Source organism: Pristis pectinata, chromosome 10, assembly GCF_009764475.1.
Source record: "Pristis pectinata isolate sPriPec2 chromosome 10, sPriPec2.1.pri, whole genome shotgun sequence".
Lineage (NCBI taxonomy): Eukaryota > Metazoa > Chordata > Chondrichthyes > Rhinopristiformes > Pristidae > Pristis > Pristis pectinata.
This window is the reverse complement of record NC_067414.1, coordinates 98,619,386-98,632,905: the sequence shown is the minus strand read 5'-3', so window position 1 is coordinate 98,632,905 and position 13,520 is coordinate 98,619,386. Positions and strand designations below refer to the sequence as shown.

General features: G+C 42.5%; 1 protein-coding gene across 1 annotated transcript in view; it reads left to right on the top strand.

The window, feature by feature from the left end:
* Positions 1–13,520, top strand: part of LOC127575527 (dynein axonemal heavy chain 8-like) — a 282,606-nt gene that overhangs the window by 83,787 nt on the left and 185,299 nt on the right. Inside the window, exons 24-26 of the mRNA XM_052025460.1 lie at positions 2,136–2,329; positions 4,894–5,020; positions 9,427–9,662. Of these exons, the coding sequence (XP_051881420.1) occupies positions 2,136–2,329; positions 4,894–5,020; positions 9,427–9,662 (557 nt within the window). The remainder of the gene's footprint in view (positions 1–2,135; positions 2,330–4,893; positions 5,021–9,426; positions 9,663–13,520) is intronic.

The following is a 13,520-nucleotide window of genomic DNA, read 5'->3' as shown; positions in this document are numbered from 1 at the left end:
CGATTGTAGTAATGAGAAGAGGGCATGTCCCGGATGGTGAGAGTGATGGATGCTGCCTTGAGGCACCACCTCTTTAAGATGTCCTCGATGGTGGGGAGAGTTGTTCCTGTGATGGGGTTGGCTGAGTCTACAACCCTCTGCAGCCTAATGTGATCCTGTGCATTGCTCCACACCAGGCTGTGATGCAACCTCTCCACTGTACATCTATAGAAATTTGTAAGCTTCTCGAGCTAGTCAGTGCATTAAGCCAAGGTATGGCAGGGCTGTACCTTTTCATGTCAAATAGCTTCATCGCTCATCTCTTTTTCTTTATCCCAGATTTTGCTCTGCATTGCCTTCTTTTATGACTAATTTTGGGGTAGGGAATGAGCCAAATCAATCCCTGATTTGAATATGTCCTGCAATCCAACCACCTAATTGTATGAAGATGGTTTGAAAGATGGACTTCTTTTAGCAGGATTCACTGGAGAATATTTACATTCTTGTTTAGACCTTTGACTTATTTCAGAAAGGCAGTTAGTCGAACAAAAGACTTTGTATGGCATCAGACTCAATTCTTTATCAGCTCTTGAAAAGTAGTAAGCTGTGGATGTAAAAAGAAAAACTGAAAATGCTGGAAAGCAGAGACACAGGAGCTTCTGCAGATGCTGGAATCTGGAGCAACACACACGAAGTGTTGGAGGAACTCAGCAGGTCGGGCAGCATCTATGGAGGGAAATAAACAGTCGACGTTTAGGGTTGAGACCCTTCAGGACTGGAAGGGAAGAGGGCAGAAGCCAGAATAAAAAGGGAGGGGGAGGAGCACAAGCTGACAGGTGAGAGGTGAGTCCAGGTGAGGGAGGGAAGGTGGGTGGGGGAGGGGGGATGAAAGGGAGTGATGTAAGAAGCTGAGAGGTGATAGGTGGAAGAGGCAAAGGGCTGAAGAAGAAGGAATCTGGAAGGAGAGGACAGTAGATCATGGAATAGGTGGGCAGGTCATGAGGGCAGGGGAAGGGGAAAGAGAAAGGGTGAGGGGGGCCACAGGAATGAGGGAAAACAAAGGGGTGGGGGAAGAGGGTGAAAAGAAAAGGAGGGGATGGGTGACCGGGATTTGGAGAAATCAATGTTGAGTCCATCAGGTTGAGACTCCCAAGGTGAAATCTGAGGTGTTGCTCCTCCAACCTGCATCTGGTCTCAATGTGACAGTAGAGGAGGCAGTGGATAGACATGTCAGTATGGAAAGGCTGGAAAGCAGTTGTAGACAAGGTAACTTATTTCTAACCAATACCTTGGACTTATAATAGGTATTGGTTGCTAACTTATCTTCTGGTTGGAGATGGAGAAGTTGAGAGAGTGAGGAATTAGAGCTGGACCATGTGAAAGTGACAGCAAGGTGGAAATTGGCAGCACATGCGATGAAACGTTTGAGTTCTGAACAAGAACATGCATTCCATGCATTCCACAAAGAGACAGGCATGGCTTTGAATAAATTGAACATTTTCTCTTAACTCAACCCACTCCCTCAGTATCCCACCATTAAAGAAGGAGAGATAAAACAGACAACCATGGACCTGTTAGCTTGACATCAGTAGTAGGAAATGCTGTAATCTAGAAATTAAAAAAAATGATCATCTGCCTTCGTTTAGAACAAGCTTGATTTGCTGGGGAAACTGTCCCATTTTGCATGGGGTATAATGGCAGTGTTTTGTCTATGTGCCTACTTCAGGCACGAGTGTGGAAATGTCATGAAAATTACACTTATAAGGTAAACTCTTGTTAGCAATAAACCTCATTCTGGAGGTTCCTTTCAGAGATGAGATTTCTTGTTTTATCATTTGGATTAGAAGGGCCTTGGAGCATCTCTGGCAGAGATGTAAATCAGTGTGAGTTCCATTGAAGGATTTTTATCCATGCATAAAGCCTAATCCTGCAGTTTAAGACAAGGTCTTTGTTTATGTACTTGGCCAGAATGGCTTCTGTTCTGCCATATATGCAGCCGCAGACAAGAACCCACAGAATTACTAATCCCTAGTCTTCACTCACTGTCCCAAGGTTATAATCATATTGCCTTGAAGCTGCAAGAATAGCTATGTAAATACTGTAAATATTTTAATTTATGATCATTAACTTTATGGTAAATTTATTCTCCAAAACAGAAACGAATGAAACCAAGAGTTTAAGGAAGCCAAAGAATTTTTATCACAATGTGGCAGAACATAAAGATGTAACCAAATTAGTTGTGATGCTGTCTGCTTCTGCAAACACTATGAAAAATGCAATCATGAGTATACAAGAAAAGTTTCAAAAATACAGTAAACTGTGGTTGCAAGACAGAGATACGACAGTTAAGGTATGATAAATATTTGTACCTATCCCTTGCCTCGAACTTCTCTCTAGGTGGAACTTTCTTCCTCTCTATTTATGACAAGCCCCTTGACTTGTAAAACACCTTGGTTAACATTAGTTCCTCTGGTTCTTGGTTGTGGGGAATAGGCAGGAAAATGGAGCTGAGACCTAGATCAGCTCAACCATGATCTTATCCAATGGCAGACCAGGCTGGAGGGCCTTTGTCAACTTCTGTGCTCTGCTGACCTACACCTGGTGGTCCTGTGGCTTTAATGGTGGCAGCATTCAGCTGTCCTATCTGGAGAACGGGTGGAGGCAGAAGTTAAGGAATAGCCCTTACACCCCTTGTGCCCTTAAATATGATGTGAAATAGTTTGCTGAAGAATATGCAGTAAGACATTCAGGTTTTTATATGATTATGAATTTCTTTACTCATAATTGGTGAACTTGTGGAGTTCTATACAACAGATAAGATGGAAGCCAAGACACTGAATACTCTTAAGGAGGTAGATGGATTACTGGACATACCAGGAATCAAAGGGTATGGGAATAGAGTAGGAATATGGTGTTAATCAGTTATGATCATATTGAATGGCACGGCATGCTCAGAGCTGCATGATCTATTCTTGCTCCTATTTTTTATTTTCCTATGAATGAAATGCCATTTGAGCCCTCTGGATTATTGTCAGTGACTATGAGAAAGCTTCTCTCATGGTCAACCGTGGCTTGACCTTTGAGGACGACATAGCCTTGACCAATCATAAGAAATGGGAGCAGGTGTTGCTCATGCCTGCTCCACCATTCATTAACATCATGGCTAGTCTTTTATCTCAGCACCATTTTCTCGCAATAACCTCAATTCCCTTGATTCCATTAATATTCATAAATATATCAACCTCTGTCTTGAATGTACTCAGTAGTTTAGTTTTTACAGCTCTCTTGTATAGAGAATTCCAAAGCTTCAGTATCCTTTACTGAAGACATTTCTTTTCAACTCAGTACTCAGTAGGAGACTCCTGGAGTTCTGGGGAGCCAAGAAGCCGTGAATGTAAATCTTCGGTGCCTGAATGCGGCAAAGCCCGCAATGCTGGCAAATCCGTGTGCCTGCTCTGTGTCGGGTTTTCTGTTGATTAAGACCTCAAACACCACACAAAGTTGATGGTCTGCTGGCAGCAGTGATCCCTGCTTTCTTGTAAATCTCTCATACATGGGCTATTTACATCAGCCATCTCAAAACACAGAAGTACCAGCAATGCAGTCTCCATAAAATTGTCCAAATCCACTAGCAGCAAAAGCAAACCACCAGCAGCATCCTCTCCCAGATAAACATCCCCAGTGTTGAGGCCCTGATTACACTCAGCCAGCTCTGATGAGCAGACCATATTTTTCAAATAGGCAACACCAGATTCCCAAGATTCAACTCTGAGTGTTGTCATGGCAACAGATTACCAGGTAGATAGAGGAAATGATTCAAGGCTATTCTGAAAGTCTCCTTGCAAAAGTGCATTGTCCATAGAATACTGAAATTAAAAACAGAAAATGCTGGAAACACTTACTAGGTCAGGTAACGCCAGTGGAAAGAGAAACAGAGTTAGCACTTCAGGCCAGGCCACCTGTTCCCACTGTATGTGAGTGCACTCTACAAGGAGCCTATTGGGGCAGGTTAAACTTCTCAGACTTCCCAAATCTCCCCACTGTGTCTCAACCAAGTTAAAATACAACAGTCCCATTGAAATGAATGGGAGAAATGTACTAGAGAAAGAAAGGACTGCAGATGCTGGAATCTAGATGAAAAACACTATGATGATGGAGGAACTCAGCAGACTAGGCAGCATCCATGGAGAAAAGCAGGCGGTCAACGTTTAGGGTCAGGACCCTTCTTCAGGACTGAAGACAGGAAAAGGGGAAACCCAATATATAGGAGGGAAAAGCAGAGCAGTGATGGGTGGACAAAAGAGGGGAGGCGGGGTGAGCACAAGGTGGTGATAGGTAGGTGCAGGTAAGAGATAGTGATAGGTACATTGGAGGGGAGAGCAGATCCACCAGGGGATGGGTCAAAGGTAAGAAGAGAGAGGAAAAAAAGGGGACGAGGAAAGGGAAGAAGGGAGAAATGTACTGCTGGCGGAAAGAAAGAAAAGTTGAACTTATTTTCATTTAATTAAGTTAGCTTATGTTTTTAATTGTTTTTAAGTATGTGTGTGTATTTTTAGTCATAAACCTTCAAAAAGAATAGTTAATAATTTAAATTTTTTGAATATTTTTACTTTTTATCAGGCCCCAAGTGGTTTGTCCATCACAATCATTCTGTCAGTCCAGCTGGTTGCTTGGACTGAGACAGTCTTTACACGGCGGCTCTCTATGATGATGTGTTGAAAGCCAAGCTTCCAGTGGAGTCTGTCGCTGGTGCCATGGCAAAAGAGACATTGTGGCCGAAGGGCAGGCAGTGACTATCTTGGGGCAGTGGAAAATCTCCTTCATTTTTTTTAACAATCAGCAAGTTATACATTTTTTAAAAGTAATATCTGAAAATACTTCATTTATGATCTCTTTCTGATTATTTTTACATAGAAATTTATGGAAAGTAACCCCAGTCTGCATGAACTACGAACAAAAATAGAGTACTATGCTGCGCTTCAACAAGATATTGAAGAAATTAGCTCCTTGGTTACAGTAGGTTTTATCAAATTGAATACAGGTAGGCACCAGTGCAGCTTTGTGTGAAAAATAAAATTCTTCATTAATTCAATATGTGACTGAAGATTACCACTACCTTATCCATGAGAGGAAGAGGAACAAAAATAACCTGGGCCTTAACCCCTCAATTTACCACGTGACCATTGTTTTCTGAGACTGGAATTCAATTCTTGCTCATCTGTTTTCTTGAGTAGAGCTAGATCAGCTGTTTCCACCAACAAAAAAAATCTTTGTATGGATCCACATATTTGCTTGCTGATTTAGCAATCATGTTTTCTCATGCAAAGGGAAGTTTTAGTGCCATTTTATCATTGCTTTTATTTCTTTCCTCCCCTCATGGACCTGATGGGCTGAATGGCCTCTTTTCTGTGTCATGAATTGGTTTGATATAATTTTATAATGAATGGATGCATTTTTTCTTGGTTTAATTGTTGATAAGAAAATAAATTACAAAATTCCTTTCAATTCAAATTCCTTAACTAATGGTTACATATATGCAAATGACAGATTAATGAAGCCCAAAGCTACAATCCCAAAAAATCTCAACAAAATTATGCTTGTATTTCTTTCTCAAAGCTTAAGAAAGGAAAGGCAAAGTCGCTGGATCAATATACAGTTAGTGCTATTTAAATTGAAATAATAAGAATTAACAATTATGCTAAGAGGAAATATATAAATAATAACCTCCAGCTTCATTGAAACTTTATTGTTATTTTCTTATGTTTTTTGGGAGTAGGGTATCTAGCAAGGCCAGCAATTATTGGTATCCTTAACTGCCCTTGAGGGAGTGATGTTGACCCACCTGTTTGAACTGCTGGAGTCCTTTTAGTGTTGGTACTTCATGGTGCTATTAGGGAGGAGTTCAGGATTCAAGCAATGGTGATTTACATTAAAAGTTTGCTATCTGGCACTTTACAAACCAGAATTATAAACTAACTAATTTTAGAGGGATCAGTCAATCTGATGAATTACAGCTGCAAGGAAGTCCTTAGGCCAACATTGGGGCTGTGCTGAGACAGAAGCCAGGCCAGTGGAGAAACAACAGATGAGAGAGCTGCTGAGCCCATGTCAGGGCAGCAATGAGAGAGTGGCCAGGCTGATGTGGGGGAAGTGCCTAGAAAGTTGCCAGGCCAGTGGAGTGACATTGTCAAGGGCATGCCCTGCCTGACTGAAGGATAGTGCCGAATGTTGGCAGGCCAATATCAGGCCTTATTGAAGGGACTGTCCAGGGCACCACTGAGGCAGTGCTAAGTGAGCGATCAGGCCAATGAGGAGAATGTGCCGAGGGAGGACCCAGGCTGACGGTGGGATAGTGCTAAGGGGGCACCAGGGCTGATGGAGGGACAATGTTGAGTGAGTGCCTGGGCTGAGGGACAGTGCCAAGGGAGCTCCCAGGTGAAGGAGGGACTGCTGAGGGAGCACACGGGTTGACAGATGGACAGTGTCGAGAGACCACGCAGAGGGACAAGATCAAGGATGCAGACAGGCTGATGGAGGGACAATGTTGAGGGAGTACCAGGGCTGAGATAGGAATAGTGTCAAAAGAACTACTAGGCTGATGAGGGACAGTACCAAGGGAGCACAGAGGCTGATGGAGGGACAGCTGAGGGAGTACCTTGGGCTGCTCTTGACTGACTGCATATTTGACAAATAATCATCTGTCAAGTCCTGCCCATGAAGGTAACAAAGCTTTTACTGTATTTGTAAGTCAAGATTGGGTTCAATTTGAAAGAGAACATGGAGCTAATAGTGTTTTTATGCACCTTCTTGGTGGTAGAAGTTTTAGGATTGCGAGCTACTATTGGAGTAGCCTGGGTCATGGAGTCATAGAACAATACAGCATGGATACAGGCCCTTCATCCCGACCAGTCCACGCTGACCTCAGTGCCCACCTAACTAGTCCCAATTTCCTGCATTTGGCCCATATCCCTCTATGCCCTGGCCCTCCATGTGCCCATCCAAGTGCTTCTTAAATGATTCTATTTTACCTGCCTCGACCACTTCCTCTGGCAGCTTGTTCCATACACTCACCACCCACTGCACGAAAGTTGCCCCTCAGGTCCCTTTTAAATCTTTCCCCCCTCACTATAAATCTATGCCCCCTAGTTTTGGACTCCCCTACCCTGGGGAAAAGACTGTTACCACCTTATCTATGCCTCTCATAATTTTAAACATTTCTATAGGGACACCCTTCATTCTCCCACATTCCAAGGAGTAAACACCTAGCCTGGCCAATTTCTCCCTATAACTCAGGGCTTCTAGTCCTGGCAACATCCTTGTAAATCTTTTCTACAGTCTACAGTTTAACCATGTCTTTTCTATAACAAGTGCGGCCTCACTAACGACTTATATAACTGCAACATAATGTCCCAACTACTGTACTCAGCACCCTGACTGATGAAGGCCAGCGTGCTAAATGCCCTTTTCACCACCCTGTCTACCTGTGATGCCGCTTTCAACAAACTATGCACTTATACTCCTAGGTCCCTCTGTTCCATTATGCTACTAGTGCCCTACCATTCATAGTGTAAGTCCTAGGCTGGTTTGACTTTCCAAAATGCATCACCTCACACTTAGCTGTTTTGAAATCCATTTGTCACTCCTCGGCCCACTTTCTTAACTGATCAAGATCCCCCTGTAATCAACGATAATCTTCTTTACTATCAACAACTTCCCTAATTTTGTGTCATCCGCAAACTTACTGATCAAGCCTTGTACATTCACATCCAAATCATTTATATAAATAACAAATAATAAGGGTTCCAACACTAACACCTGCGGCACTCCACTCGTCACTGGCTTCCAGTACGAGAAACAATCTTTAACCACCACCCCCTGCTTCCTACCTCCGAGCCAATTTTGAATCCACCTAACTAGCTCTTCTTGGATTCCATGGGATCTAACCTTCCAGACCAGTCTACCATCTGGGATCTTGTCAAAGGCCTTGCTAAAGTCCAAACTGACAACGTCCACTGCCCTACACTCATGTACATTCTTGGTTACCTCTTCAAAAAACTCGAAAGGGTTCATCAAGCATGACTTCCCATGCACAAAGCCATGCTGACTCCTCTTAATCAGACTCTGTCTATTCAAATGCTGGTGGATCCTGTCTCTCAGAATTTCCTCCAATAACTTCCCCACCACTGATGTTAGGCTGGCCAGCCTGTAATTCCCTGGCTTGTCCTTGCCACCATTCTTGAACAATGGAACAACATTAGCCACCTTCCAGTCTTCTGGAACTTTACCAGAGGCCAACAATGAAGCAAATATTTCTGGAAAGACCTCTGCAGTTTCTTCTCTAGCCTCCTACCATGTTAAAGGTGCGTAATTACAGTGTATTTTGTAGATGGTGCATACTGTAGCTGCTGTGAGTTAATGCTGGAGGGAATAAATGTTTAGAGTGGTTGTTGAAGTGTCCCAGATGTTGTTGAGTTTCTTGAGCATTGTTGGAGCTGCATTCATCGTGGCAGATGGAGTGTTTTCCATCACATTTATGGCATGTATCTTCCAGATGGTGAAAAGGCTATGGGATGTCAGGTAATGAGGCACCTTCTTCAGTAGATATGCATTTAATGTGCTTGGTTCATTTGAGTTTCTGGTCAATGGTGATCGCCAAGATGTTGATAGTGCAGGATGTAATGATGGTGATGCCATTGAATGATAAGGTATTTGGTTAGACTCCCATTTGTTGGAGCTGTTCATTGCCTGGCACTTGAGTGGTGCAAATGCCACTTATCAGCCCGTGCCTGAATGTCGTCTCGGTTTTGCTGCATGCTTCATTTGCTTAGGAGCTATAATGTGGAAAAATGTAGTTTTTCTCTTTGGTACAGAGATTAGAAACAAATGGAATATGATGAGGTTAGCAAGGAGAATCAAGCTTCAATTGGAAATGACAGGAAATACAAAATACAATATAAAAGCAAGTAAAAAAGTGTAACATTTTATAGGTGCATCAGGGACAAGGGAGAATTAGATTCGAGATAAACAGGAACTACCAACATTTCTTCACAAAATCTGGTGGAAGTACCTTTTGTGTGGATGTTACTGTTTGTTGGATCTTTGTGTGCAAATTGGCAGCTGCATAAATTTCAGAAGTGCTTTACTGCTACAATGTTTTCCTTCTCTTTCATTTGTTTCCTCTTCATTTGAACAAAAATGGCTTTTTATTTTTTAATTGCTAGGAATTCCTTTTTATCAGCCATCCCACTATCTCATAATTTTAGCAACCAAACATTTTGGCCCTGATATGTGTTGCCTTACCAGGTTCTTGCAGGAGACGAATGGACGTGATTTCAGTGTAACCACTACAAAGATTTTTGGACTGCAGTATTCTTTGTATTTATACTAAGTAAGAAACATGAGACAATAACTTACTTTATTTATTACCTATTCTCTATCCAACTTTAGAACCCATTAAAATGGCTCTTTTGTTAGAAGCCAAAGCTTGGAAAATGATACTTTGTCGGTTCTTGAATGAACAGTACAAGGGAAAAATGTCGGAAATAACAGCATTTATTAGTGAACAAATGAAAAATTTGGCCCGACCAATTCAGGATTTGGATGATGTTCAATTTGCCATGGAGTCTCTAGCAGAAATACGAAGTAATGAAATAAAGATGGATATGACTTTGGCACCGATTGAGGTACGTGCCGTTCTGCTTTAGTCATGTTTTCCAGTATTTGTTTCTGTTCTTTTTTCAGTAGTCTTCAGTCTTTTAACATCCACACTTGACTTTATCTAATTAGCTTTCTCTATTAGCTTAGTTGAGTTCTTAACTGTGTACCTTGGCTTGAAAGAAACATTTTAATACAGAGGCCATTTTTACTCACCCTGCTCTGTAAAAATTAGGCAAACTGGGAGCTGGTAGTCATGGTGAAAGTGTAAATTACTTCTCAATGCTGAGAACAAATCTGACCTAATTGTCTGGTTGGAGATGAACTGGGACTCAATAACAGTTCCCCTGTCAGTCTCCGGTAGTATAGAGCAGTCCCATGAGGGCTGCTTGCCAGTCTGTAGACCGCAGACAACCTGGCCCCCGAAGGGCAGGGTAATAGTCCCTGAACCAGCCTTGGACTTTTCAGGCAACCAACTGACACCTTACCCTTGGTTTTAATCAGCTAGGCTCTGTTGGGTTTACAGTTGAAAGCTTACTTGAGGTTCTGACCCATTGCAGACAAGAAACTTTTACCTGAGTTTTTCTTTTAGGGCAGGAGAGCATGGGAAGACTTCGTGGTGGTTGAGTGGGAGAAGGAGCTGGGGGAGGACAGGCAGATCAGAGGAAATAGTTGGAACCCTGAACAAGGAGGAAGAAAAGAGGGGGACAAATGGAAGGGTGCAGTAGGAGAGTGTGAGGTGAATAGGGATTGGAAGGAGGGTGACTGAGGAAAGGTGGGAAGAGGCTAGAGTGTTGCTGGGATGCTAAAAGAGAGGGACAGGGTGGATCAAAGTGGGGTTGCTAGGAAGAGTCTGTGGGTAGGGGGACATCTGTGCTGAAGACCACCTGTGAGTATGTGAGTGTGTGTTCATCCTCAATGTGGAATGCAGTGGATGAAGCTGAGAATGACATTGACTTAGACTCAACAACCTCCACCAGCCAGCATGCAGAGCAGGTGACTTCATCTTAACCGAGTTTTGGGGGAGTTTTGTCACAACGAACAACCTGTTTTATCAGGAAAAACATCCTGTTTTATCTGTTTTATAAACACAAGACCTCATGGCAACACCCTGATGGCAACAATCACTGGGACCTGATGAATTGTATCATTGTCTGTGTGAGAATTCACTAGGATGCCTTCGTCACTTGTGCCATGACTGTTGGACTGACCACCACCACTCCTCTCTGTTATCTCCACCAGCCTGGCGGTAAGTTAATGGCAGTAACAGAATGCTTTTGCAAGAAAATCAGTTTCAAGGGTCTCAAGGACCTTTTAAAGACCTTTTAAAGAATAGAAGAGAACTAATCAAGAATAGAAAAGTTATTGGCACCCACTGAAAGGAGCATCTCAATTAATTCTTTAACTAATTCAGTCCTTGACATGAGTGTCCTTGACTCTATTCCACAGCAGACATCCAGTTCAACCTGGCCACCACCCCAGACTGACAAGAAGGGGAACAGGGCCGATGTCTGAGGGACAACAACAAGGCCTTAGGAGTAGATGCTGAAATTCTTAAAGTTGATGGGGTGCATATTCAGTGGCAAATTTATTGCCTCATTTCCTCCAACTAGGAAGAGACGGACATACTGGGGGACCTTATTCAGGAAGCCATATTCAAGAAAGGAGATCAATCCAATTTCTGTAACTACTCAGGGATCTTTCTGATGTCTGTCACAAGAAAAGTCATTGCAAGAGTCCTCTACAACCACCTCTTACCAGTGGCTCACTGAAACATGGTGTGGATTCTTGTCCCGCTAGTGGCATGATGGGCATGATCTTTATTGTGGGATAACTCCAAACAAAATCCAGGGAGCAGCATAAACCACTATATGGCCTATGACTCTGTCAATCGAGAGAATCTTTGGAGTTTCCTCAGATGTGGCTGCCCTCAGAACTTTGACTCCAACCTGCATCTGCTACATGATGGCAAACATGTGATTATCTTAACCAGTGAGTCAACAACTGACTGGTGTCAAGCAATGCTGCTTCATCACCCTGATACTTCTCTCAGTTTTTCTGGCTACAAGATGCACTTTGTCTCCAACAAGCGTCCGTCAGAAGTAGAGCTAATATACAGGGCAAATGGGAAATTCTTCAACCTAGGATTTTCCAATTGCAGTCATTGAGTTACAGTAACCAAATGATGCATGTGAACACTCTTGGAGTACAAGCTCCAAGTCATTGTCAACTCATTCACTGAGGCACAAAATAATTAAATTTACATTAAATATCTTCAAAACAAGCTCTTGTGTTTTGCAGCTGCCCCTGTTGTATAACATTGTTCCCTGCTGTCCCATCCACCTCCTGACAGTGAAGCTCCATAGTGAAATCCTTAGGATCATGAACCACATTGCATAGCTCAGGTGAAAGCTTTAAGAGAAGGTAGGCATTGCCTTCAGTCAACCAGCACAAACTTTGGCCATCTGAGGAAAAGAGAGTCTGAAGATGGAGACTTCAAAGCTGCAGAAAAGTCACCATGGACAGCAGTGATTCTACTTCCCCTTCCCCTTTCCCCACCAACCCCTCCACCCCCTACTATGTAGCTTCTGAGCAGGCACTTGTGTCCACAAAATGTTACCAATGCAAAATATTACCTGTTACCAATGTTGTCTCCACAAAATCTATCAAAGCCACTGGCAGAATAAGCGAGCCAGTGTCAATTTGTGTCATCTGTTTTCTCTCAGGCTCCATCCTAACTCATGCTTTCCTTTTGTTCTCCCCACCCCTCTCCCTTCTCTGCTGTTTTCTCACTTTTCCAAGATCTGATGAAAGGTCAACAACCTGAAATAGAAACTCTTTTTTCTCTCCTCACAGATGCTGCCTAACCTGCTGAGTATTTTCAGTAGTTTAGATAGTGATCGATTGGAAGGTGTTGGTGTTCAGAATGACAGTGTCCTTGTACATGAATCCCTGAGGCTTGAGTACAAGAGCAGAGATAGGTTGCATTAATTATATAGTGCTCTGTTATTGTGGATAAGTCTGGTCTCCTTATCTAAGGAAGAATGTCTTTGAGGGTGTGCAGCAAAGATTCCATGGATTGATTCTTAGGATGCCAACTTTATTGTATGAGGAGAGATTAAGCAATTTGACAATCTCTAGAATTTAGATGAATGAGAGGTGATCTCAATGAAAAGTATAAGGAATGCAATGGAATGATATTAATTCTGACTGGGGTGTTTAGAAGCAGGGGATACAGTCTTAAAATAAGGGGTTTGGAATTTAGGGCAGAGTTAAGAAGAAACATTTAACTAGAGAGTAGTGAATCACTGTAATTCTCAACCCTAGAGGGCTGTGGAGGCTCAGTCTCTGAGTGTATTCAAGGTAGAGATTGATAGGTCTTTAGATATTAAGAGATTCAAGGTGTATGTAGTAAATGCAGGAAAGCGGCAAAGATGTCTCTATGATTCTTGATCTCTCAGTTTACCTTGCCATGGGCCTTGCACTTTATTGTCTACCTGCACTGCACTTTCTCTGTAACTGTAACACTATATCCTGCATTCTGTATTTTTTTTCCTTTCATACTACTTTGATGTACTTGTATATGGAATAGTCTCTGGATGGCATGCAAACAGAAGCTTTTCACTGTATCTTGGTACATGTGGCAATAATAAACCTGTTACCAAATTACTCCATGTAAATGAGCAGCCGCGAGTTTTCTGAATGATGTGAGGGCCAAATAGCCTATTCATAGAGTCATAGAGTTATACAGCACAGAAATGGTCTCATCGGCCCACCACATCCATGCCAACTTTTTTGCAGAAATACACTATTTCCCCTGCCATTTCCTACGTTTTTATGTTTTTTCATTCCTCTGGGACTAATCTTAGAGAAGTCAAAATCACGTC